Raw genomic sequence first — 11,113 nt, forward strand, 5'->3', positions numbered from 1 at the left:
GCAAGACCACCAGAAAGTTCACACTGGGGAGAAACCATACAAGTGTGAGCAGTGCGGGAAGGGCTTCAGTCGGAGTTCAAACCTTCAAGGTCACCGGAGAGTTCATACAGGAGAGAAACCGTATAAGTGTGAAGAGTGTGGAAAGGGCTTCAGATGGAACTGTAATCTTCAAATTCATCAGCGGGTTCACACAGGAGAGAAACCCTATAAATGTGGAAAATGTGGCAAAGGCTTTAGTAAGGCCTCAACTCTCCTGGTCCACGAGAGGGTCCACATGGGAGAGAAACCTTACCAGTGTCTCGAGTGTGGGAAGGCCTACAATAGGTATTCCAATCTCCAGATACATCACAGAATCCATACTGGGGAGAAGCCATTTAAATGTGAGGTGTGTGGGAAAGGTTTCACCCAGAAGTCAAATCTTCAGTCTCATCAGCTTGTCCATACGGGAAGGAAACCCTACAAATGTGACACATGTGGTAAGGGATTCAGTAGGAATTCAGGTCTTCTGATGCATCAGAAAGTCCATAGCAGTGATAGTTTCTATAGGAGGGAAGAGTATAGGAATGGTTCCCATCCTTCTGAGAACCTATGCAGAGATGAAGGCCTGTCAAATACTGTTCTGTTTTGTTAATATAAAGTAGTGTTTGTACCTAACATGAATGCCACTGGTTGTTGGGAAACAACACAGAATAGAGATTCATCAAGTGTTTGCCAACATCTCAATAAGCCCTTGTAGAGGATCAAGAACTTCTTACGAATGTAAGCAGGAAATAGCAAAAGTTTGATTATATGTGGAAGTTTCATTTTTCAGAGCCAATTGGTCCCAAATATCTGGACCAGAAGCTGCTTCCCAAATTACCATGCAGAGGCTTAATATTACTTACAAATGTCTGATTAATAACTCAGGCTTATTATTAGCTATCTCTTCCAGTTTTAAGTTAACTGATATTCCTTAATTATGCATTGGCATGTGGTGGTCTCTGTTCTCAATATGGCGCACCCATCTTGCTCTCTCTTGTGTTTACCTAATCTCCAGAACCTGCCCATTTTTATCCCTTATCATCCTTTGTTTGGTTGGCCCAACTATACTTTCTGCCTGGTTACTGGCCAGTCAGCCTTTCATTAAACCAGCTTGTGTGACAAATCTTTACAGTGTGCAAGATGATAATTCCACAGCATTTCTTCCTCTTGTCCAATTAAAAAGTAAGTTTTGATGATATAAAATTGACTTTTATTCAGTTACAAGAAATAGAAATCATCCCTTTTATATAGCACATATTAGATCCCATTTGGGTCTGCCGGGCCCTCTAGTACAATATAGTGATGAAATTCATTAACTTGGTTGAACTGTGCTAGAACCCTCAGAGTTTCATAAGAAAAGCAGCATGTCAATAGCAAGAGTTTGAAAAAAGATTTTTCTATCACTTGGTATCAATACAAGAAAATTATAAGGCAATGCAAAGTTTTTTATACAGTTAAACTCCAGTACCTGCAGGAAGAAACCCAAAGGGTACTCAATGAAATGATCTTTGGCTGGTCGATGTGTTTCATTTGGCAGAATTTGGAACGTTAAAATATGTCCACCATATCATAGGTACATATTCAGGATTTTAGTGGGCCACTGCATTGAGTTCTGAAAGGGATGATTTTATAATCACAGATTTGTTAGAATTTATGGCCCTTATGGGTATACCTGTACAGAGTAAGACCGACAGTGCTCCAGCATATGTCTCTAGTAAAATGATATAGTTTTTTGGCATATTACAATGTAACATATATTACAGATATACCATCACAATCACCTGATAAGCAGTTATAGGCAGATCAAATTGAACTCTTAAAGAATAGGCTTAGTAGACATAAAGGAGCAATTATGATCCCCAGGAAAATGATTGAATAATTCTTTATTAACTTTAAATTATCTAAATGCTAATGAGAAAGGAGTTCTTTGGAGAGGCATTTGATAATAGAAAATAATATTGAATTAAATCAACCTTTATACTTTAAAGATGTGTTGACCTCAGAATGGAAACAAAGATAATTGTTATGTTGGGGAAAGTGGTTTTGCTTTTGTTCCCACAGGAACAAAAATTGATAAAGATTAGATTTGAATAATAGAGACTTCTTCATTAGAAGTGGTTCATTAATAGTTTTGCATGACCAATCTCAATTAACTTAGGCAAACAGCTAATGCTTTGCATATGATCAGTTATAACTTGTCAAAAGGAGCCTTTCCAGAGGTAGGGTTGGGGCAGGGTTTTTTTTATTTGTTTGGTTTTGCTTTTGCTTTTTTAGTCTTTTCACAAGAATGAAGGCATTCAGCTAAGGAATCTGAAGACTTGGAAATATGAGACATCTGAAGAAAAAGAACAAAGAATCAAGAATAAATGTCCCAAGAAAAAGTAAATTAGCTTATTAGTACATCATTATCAAACAGGATAAATTTTCATAAATCTTCCCAAATGGTTGTTTCTGCTGTTCTTTACAGACATATAATGCAATTTTTTTTTTTTTTTGTAAAACTTAAAACTGGCTTTGGAGTTGGTAACCCTAAGCATGATTATTAAAGTAAACCCAAAATCTGTGTTTCAAGTCAGAAAAGCTACCTATTATTGGACAAAAGAAAAGCAAAAATTACGGGACTATTATATTCCCACTAATCATATAACCCTTTAGTTTTACTTTCACTTTTTAACGTTTTCAAAGATTAAGTATTATCTCAATTTATAATATTGATATATATGTATTTTAAAGTTTTTGTCATGATATTAATGGTCATATAGAGTATTAACTAATTCTAGAAAAGAGCTTCATCTAGTTTCTTGGACATGATTTTGGGTTCGATTCTATTATGTAACTAGGAATTATGATTTTGTACTCTGGATACACCTAATGAATTATGGTCCTTTAACCTCTTTGACATCTGCTGCTTGTTAGATTTACAATGTTCAAGTTTTCTGTAGTGAACCATGACCAACCATGCCTAAGCACAACCTTTGGAGTCTCTAAAAGGAAGATGGGGTTCCACAACAATTCTACCTGGATTGTGGTAATGCTACCAGACTGACACACACCATCCAAAGATTGACTTTGTATTACAAATGGCTCAGGACAGTTTCAACATGGCTAGCTGAGATAACCCATCCTCACAGACTACCCTAGCTAGGACTTGAGATAAGCCCTACACATTCCCATTATGCGGAGACTGAACCACAAATGATTCAGCTACCTCTTCCAGGACTTGGTAAATATTCCTATTTATTTAGGGTCCCCTAAAGATGCCATCACTCCCAGACAGCAGGAAGTAATTTTAAGAACATGAAACTCACATTCCCAAGTAGTGTGGCAGATGGTTTTTGGTCAGTGGGCAATGGATATTTGTCATTGTTTAAGGAATTTGGTTACAAGTTGTTATTGCTAATGGTCATGAAAAAAACTGAACAAAGGAGGTTAGATTCAGGGTTTTTGTTCTAAAAAGAAAAAGGGAGGATATAGAAATATGAGGATATAGGGTACATAATTGAATGTACTCTGAAAAAGGGATATAGCTATAATAGGATAATAGAGAATTAAACCTACTATAAACCAAAAAAAGCAACTACTAGTCATAAGTATTTTACATTGTGCTGGATTTTTGTATATTGATAACAAATTTGAGGTTATTTTTGTTAGAACATACTATTCATACATATCACTCTGGTTTAAGATATTGTATTTATACTGCTCATTTAATGATGTAATACAAAATTCTAGTCTTTTAAAGTTATTACATACTATGACAATAAAGTAATGCAGGTAAATAGTCACCTATTACAATGGAACTTGTATTCATCTTAGGTTGTTTTCAAGATCAATTATATTTTAGATAGATGATCTTCAAACACTTCAGAGATCTGCAGAATATGGTATTTATGATGTTTTAATAACATAGATTCTCTCTTTTTAATGACAATGAGAAATATCTGTTTCTGGCAGCACCAATGTACTTAAGAAAAGATGAGCATTGAGGATACTCCATATGGAGTTTACTTTCTTTGTGGTAAAAGTTAGCCACTGGTAAAGAAACTGCCCTTGTGTCAACTGCTGACAGTTATAGACAAATTGGACAGGCAGGACACAGAAGAAAGCAGCTGTTCAACTTTGCGAAGACAAAGTAGAACAGCCCTTCAGAATTATCCTGCTCCACAGAAAAGTATGTCAGATATGCTAGGCTTATAGGCCGAAGATAAATGCTCCAACGTTATAGAGGAAACTTGTGTGACTGTCCAGGCAGCCTGCTGTTTCTGTCATTTCTCACAGGTTTTGGAAGTTGCTTGCTTGCACTTCCTGTTTACTCAGGTAATATTTCCTTTGAAGGTCTCTGATGGAGTTGAAGACTAGAAACTCACAGAGGAATGTAAGATGTATAGAGTTTAGAGATATAAAAAGATAGCTTTGGATAGGTAATACAAATTAGGATGAAAGGTGAATTAGGTACAACCCTTTGGACTCACCAAGATTGGATAAATAATGGAGTATTTCCTCTCAATTTGTCAAATGCAAATGGAGTGGACATTGTTAATGTACTTCTTGACTTCTTGATGCTCTATATTCTGTATAGTTGTTGGCCTTATTGTATGTAGTTTTTTATGTTGGTTATAACCTTTGCTTTTTATTTAGATAAAAGGGGGAAATGTTTGATATTTTGTGTTCTGACAAATAAATCTTGCCTGGAAATTAGAGGGTGGAGCTATCCACTAGTTAACAAATACCATAGAGGTCTGTACAGATTAGGAGACAGAAGTAATAAGGCTGAGTGGGAAAAGATGAGGTGATTAGGGATTAGACACAAGATCTCAGCCCTTTTGACCAGAGAATTCAGAGAGGGAAGAAGTCTCTGGTGGCTGCTTCCCTGCTTCTCTGATTTTTCAGTTTTTACCCCAATATCTGATTCTGGGCTTTTATTGAGAAGAGTAATTAGGATCACACTTCACAGGGCTGGCAGGCAGAGAGAATAAATAGGAGAACCTTGGGAAGAGAGGAAGGAGCAAGAAAAGGGGCCACCTACCCACTTATGCAGCTAGACATAAATTCAGAAGAAAAGAAAAGATGTAGAAAAATAGAGAAAGGTAAGGCAAAAAGTAGACAGATAATTTAAGAAAAGCTGACAAAAAACAAGCTAAGGCCAGGCATTTATAAGTAATAATAAGCATCCATGTGTGTTAATTTGGGACCTGGGTGGTGGGCCCCCAAAGGAGCCCAACGAGTATAACAACTAACTACAAGCACCCATGTTAGATGGATCACAATGTTTTTGTAAGTCGTTTCAGGGGACCTGACACCTTTGTTGCTGTGTGGGTGTTGGGTTCTCACAGTTCTGTGGCAAGAAGACTCAGACAAGAATGAATTTAGCCTTTCACAGCTGCAGGGTAATACCTCTAAGGACTGAAGCACTTTTCCTTTTTTCAGGACATTTTTATTTTTCTCTATATTTATGCTTTATCCAGTTGATTTCCATAAGCTCAAAACAACCTGAATGAAGTTTTCAAAAATAGAATGCCACGTGCAAATTCTCAATTCATAAAGTACCACAGTTTTCCTGGTTCCTCAAACCAAGTTTTGCATAGGCTCGGTATTCTTGGGGAACTCCCAGACAAGATTCAAATAGAGTAACAAATGAAACAGCTGGTGTCTGCTAAACAAAAGATTTATTAGCGCTAAGTGCTAAACTAACATTCTGGAGCCCAGTCGTAATGCTGTCGTATGGCTTCCTCGGAACTATCCTTACATGGTAAAGATACATACAGTCAAGAACGTGCATATACACTATTTAAAATGATTAGGTTTTTTTTTTTTTTGTGTAACTTGGTTTTCTTTCTGTATTCCAAGTTCCTCTATATGATAACATCTTAGACTGTGTGGATGGTAGCTCTGTAGAATTTGTTTGCGTTTACTTAAGTGTCACGTTTGAAAAGTTTTCCTTTTCTAAGATTACAAAGGAGGTGAAGGTTGGAGATTGAAGGTGAATAGCCATTGGTAGAACTGATTCGGAGTAAATTCAAAGCCAACTTCCTTTGCACGAGCCTGTGTTCCCTTGGAATTCTGGGAAGTGTGCTTCTAGTGATCTGTGCGGGAAGAGAAACTTCCGGCCAGGGTGTGCGAGGCTGTGGACTGCATTCCTCTCAGAAAGGTGAGCTCTTCCTCTGCTGTCTCCTCGCGTCTTCCCGATAGTTTTCAGGTTGTCCTGGGTAATAGGCACCAGGCTTGGATGTTGGGAAGGAAATCCGCCTTAGAAGGGCAGTAGGCGAGTTTGCCGTGAATGAGCCTGCTGGAGTGTGCTGCGCTTGCGCACATTGACTAGGCATAGCCGGGGCTGTCAGTCACCGGGATGGAGGGTGTCGTGGGTGCCGGGAGCCCCAAGCCATCTCTCGCTACTCTATACAGAGTTGTATATACCCACCCACCTACAAATGAACAAATGTATACAACTGTCTATAATGGGTCTGATCCCCTTTTTTGCCATATGTGCAGACAGAGCACTCATACCTAAAAAGGTACATAAATAAAATTAAGAAAAAAAGATATCCCCATATGCTAAGTTAGATGGTCCATTATTGAGATTCTGTTTCCAGGGTATTCTGGTTTGTGGCAAGTTGGTAATTAAAACCAACTATCAAATCAATAAACCAAATATATCGCTTTAAAAGATTACAGATTGGGGCTAGTCAAGGTGGCACATGCCTTTTATGTCAGCACTTAGAACATGAATCATGATTGATAAAAACTTAAGAGAGAAATTGGGGTTCACCTCCTGGTTTCTATGGTAAACTAATGTGGCTGTTGGGATTAAAGGTGTATGTTATTGCTGTGAGTTCTATAAGGCTGGCCAGTGTGAGATTGGTTTACTTTTCTGATCCTCAGGCAAGTTTTATTAAAATACAAGTGAAATGCCACTGTGTTCCCCTTTTCATCTAAAACAAAAAAGAAAACTTTAATATAAGAAGAGCTATATATAATAAGTACAATAACCATATACAATTTATACTGACAGTAAATGTGTAGGAGGAGGGACTGCTTGTTCGTCCTGGCAGTGCAACTAGCTTAGCCCCAAAATAACCACACAGAAACTGTATTAATTAAGTCACTGGTGGCCCATTAGCTCTAGCTTATTTTTGGCTAACTCTTACATCTTAATTTAATCCATTTCTATTAATCTGTGTATAGGCACGAGGCAGTGGCTTACCAGGTAAAATTTCCAGCATCTGTATCCAGCAGATCTATGTTATTTCTCTGACTCCACCCTTCTTTTCCCCAGCATTCAGTTCCATCTTCCCTGCCTATCTAAGTCTGGCCTATCAACAGACCATGGCTGTTTCTTTATTCATTAATGGTAATCACAGTACAAATGCATCAATAATGTCTAGTTCATTTGCATTTGACAAATTCAGAGAAAATACTCCATTTTATCCTATCTTGGTGAGTCTAAAGTCTTATACCTAATTATACTTTCTATCACAACTTGCATTACTATTCAAAACCTTTTTTTTATATCTCTCAACCTTATATACTTTATATTTCTTTAAAGTATTTCTTTTCTGAGTCTCGCAAACAAGGGAGACCATAACTATGTAGTCTTCATCTACCTCAGAGACCCGAGAAGGAAATATTTCCTGAGTAAACAGGAAGTGCATGCAAGTGAAAAATGTGAGTGATGACAAAGAGCTGGCTTTGGACAGTCACCCAAAGTTCCTTTTGCCCCAAAGAAAATAAATTCCATGTGGAGTTTCTTTGATGCCTATGATCTTCTCTAAAGTAGTTTGGTGCTGCCAGGAAGAGACATGTTTCATTCTTATAAAAGAAGAAGAACCTAGGTTATTAAAACATCTTAAATACCATATTCTATAGATCTCTGAAATATTTGAAGATGACCTGTCTTTCTTAGTTATATTTTTGACTTTGAAAACATACCTAATGTGAATACAAATTTGATTATACTGGGTGATTAACTACTAGTCTATATTTCCTTATGATGTGGGGGGTCCTTCTTTCTATGTGTTGCTTTCATTGGTTAATGAATAAAAAACTGGCTTGGCCTGATAAGGTCAAACAGAATTTAGGTAGATGGGGAAAACTAAATGGCATTCTGGAGGAAAGGAGGCAGAGTCAGAGAGATGCTATGGAACCGCCAGAGACAGATGCCAGGAATTTTACCCGGTAAGCCACTGCCACATGGTGATATACAGATTAATGGAGATGGGTTAAATTAATATAAGAGTTAGCCAATAAGTAGCTAGAGCTAATGGGCCAAACAGTGATTTAAATAATATGGTTTCTGTGTGATTATTTCGGTTCTGGGCAGCCAGGACAACAAGTGTTTCCTTGCAGCATCCTATTGTCCTAAACAGTTGGTAATAGTAATATTCAAGGACTAGAAATTTGCATTAATTGTTAAATGAGCTGCATAGATATAATACCTTGAACAAAATTAGAAATGTATGTACAGTATGTTTTAACAAAATCTCAAATCTGTATCAGCATACAAGATTTGTATATAATATACAAAAGCCCAGTCCAATGTAAAACATTTAAAATTAGTAGTTGCTTTAAATGTAGATTAAATAATCTACCATTCAATCTTATCTATATCCTCTCTTTTTCTTTTCAGAGTAGATTCAATAATCTACCCTTTTATCCTATCATATTTATATCTTCATATTTTTCTTTTCAAAACAAGAACCTTGAATCTAATTTACTTTGCTTAGCTTTTTTTCCTGACCATTGTCCATAACAACTTGTAATCAACACACTAAACAGAGATAAATATCCATAATCCATTTTTATGGGAATGTGGGGGTAGTTTTCTAGGCTACTTCTGATTGGGGGCACTGGTAATCTTATGGCAACCCTCATTGGAATCTTATGGGATCATCTCAGCCAACAGTCTTGAAGCTGCTCTGGATATAGAACTCAGAGGAAATTGCAACAGTGGTGCTCTAAAATTTTGAATCATCTGGACCATATTCTACAATCAGAGATATTTCAAGGAGTCCTCCATAATCAAACCCTATTTTTCTTAACCCAGAGTGAATCCACAGCCTCTCACTTCATAGGAAAGAAAAGAAAACCTCTTCTCCATAGTAACATACTTTTGACTTAAATTTTGAAGTCAAGGCTTTTTCAAAATATGTAGGTTAGATTAATCCAGCAGCATTAATAATCAAATGTCTTTTAGCAGCGGTTGCTCCTTCTTTAGCCATCAAACAATTCAAAGACAACACAATAACATACAGTATCCAGATTCTCTTTGTGTTTTCCATCTTTACATGGAAGCTAACCTGGGGCAGATGGGAGCTGAAAGTGCTGGTTTTTCTCCTGAACTGAGGTGGCGAAGTTCCAATTCCTAGAACTGGAATACCAATCCCAACTCTGGCCTTGGCTGGTGGCTAAAAAGGCTCAGGAAAATGACTTTTTCATAAATTTGTGCCACAAAAGTTGGGCACCAAATGAAGCACAATTAATAAAAATTCAGAGAGACAAGTTGGGGTTCAATGTCTGAAAAACAATATAGCCAGCCACTGGCTCTATCCTTGACCTCAGCTCAAAAATAGTGATCCTGCCTCCAGGAATCTTGGAATGAGAGTGTGTCTGAGAACTGTTTCCTCCATTTTACAATCGTCTCTAAGGCTTAGATTAAAGGCATGCACCACTGGGATTAAAGGCGTGTACTGCCCCATTGCTATGGCAAACTAGTGTGACTACTGGGATTAAGGGTATGTGTTATTGATGCATGGTTTGTAAGACTGGCCAGTGTGTGGCTGTTTTACTTTTCTGATACTCAGGCAAGTTTTATTTATTAAAATACAAGTGAAATGCCACTACAGAAACAGGCAAACAGATCTCTGAATTCCAAACCAGCTTGGTTTATGTGGTGAGTTCCAGGCCATCCAATAGTGAGACCTTGTCTCACTCATAATGAAACGTTGTATCAATAAATGAATAAAGAAATAAAACCTATTTGTCTATCTGTCTGTCTGTCTGTGTATGTAAAGTTAAAAGCAAGAGACAAGTATATGCTGTCTGAAAGAACCACTTTAGATACAAGGACAGAGTAAATCTAAAAGTTTAGCTGGGCAGTGGTGGCAAATGCCTTTAATCCCAGCACTTTAGAGGCTGAGGTAGGAGTATCTCTGAGTTTGAGGCTAGCTCAGCCTACAGAGCAAGTTCCAGGCCAGGCTCCAAAGTTACACAAGCTACACTGTAGTGATGCAGGAGCTGCGGGAAGGCTCCCACATGGCTAGCTTAGGCCCACCTAAAAGAATACATGGAAACTGTATTCTTTTAAACACTGCTTGGCCCATTAGCTCTAGCCTCTTACTGGCTAGCTCTCACATTTTGATTAACCCGTTTCTATTAATGTGTGTAGCACGAGGTGGTGGCATACCGGGAAAGATTTAGCATGTCTGACCTGGAGGCTGGCTCCATTGCGTCTCCCTCACTTCCGTTCTTCCCAGCATTCTGTTCTGTCTATTCTACCCACCTATGTTCTGACCTATCAGGCCAAGCAGTTTCTTTAGTAATTAACCAATGAAAGCAACAGATAGACAGATGACCCTCCTCCAACATTTACCCCTTTTCTGTTTAAACAAAAAAAGGCTTTCACTTTAACATAGTAAAATTACATATAACAAAACAGTTATCAAGCAAGATTTACAGTTACAATATTTATATCTATTTTATCTTTTATCATAACTAAGAAAAACTATAACTATCCATTCTTCAACTCCATCAAAGACTCCAAAAGGATATAATATTACCTAAGCAAACAAGAAATAAGCAACTTCTTATTATTGTATGTATGTATATATATACATGTATATATATAATATTTCTACATACAAACCTGCTCAATTTGTATAATGCTACTTGCCAGTTAAATTTCCCCAATTTATATGCCCTAGAACCTCCCAAGTTCCCTACTGCTAGGACAGAATCACGAGCAAATGGCTAGGAGGTGCCCAAAAAACTGTCTAGAATTTCAGCCAGTGCTCTGACTGCTGAGTCATCTCTCTAGCTCCAACTGTGTGTGTGGTGGTTTGAAATAAAATGGCCCCCAAAGGGAGTGACACTATTAGGA

At 37.5% G+C, this 11,113-nt stretch overlaps 1 protein-coding gene across 1 annotated transcript in view; it reads left to right on the forward strand.

Annotated features, from left to right (window-relative positions):
* LOC101995828 (zinc finger protein 112-like) overlaps nt 1-11,113 on the forward strand; it is a 39,391-nt gene that overhangs the window by 2,555 nt on the left and 25,723 nt on the right. The window contains exon 3 of the mRNA XM_013354846.2: nt 6-621. Within this exon, the coding sequence (XP_013210300.1) occupies nt 6-621 (616 nt within the window). The remainder of the gene's footprint in view (nt 1-5; nt 622-11,113) is intronic.

The sequence above is a fragment of the Microtus ochrogaster genome, unplaced genomic scaffold (genome assembly GCF_000317375.1).
Source record: "Microtus ochrogaster isolate Prairie Vole_2 unplaced genomic scaffold, MicOch1.0 UNK74, whole genome shotgun sequence".
NCBI lineage: Eukaryota > Metazoa > Chordata > Mammalia > Rodentia > Cricetidae > Microtus > Microtus ochrogaster.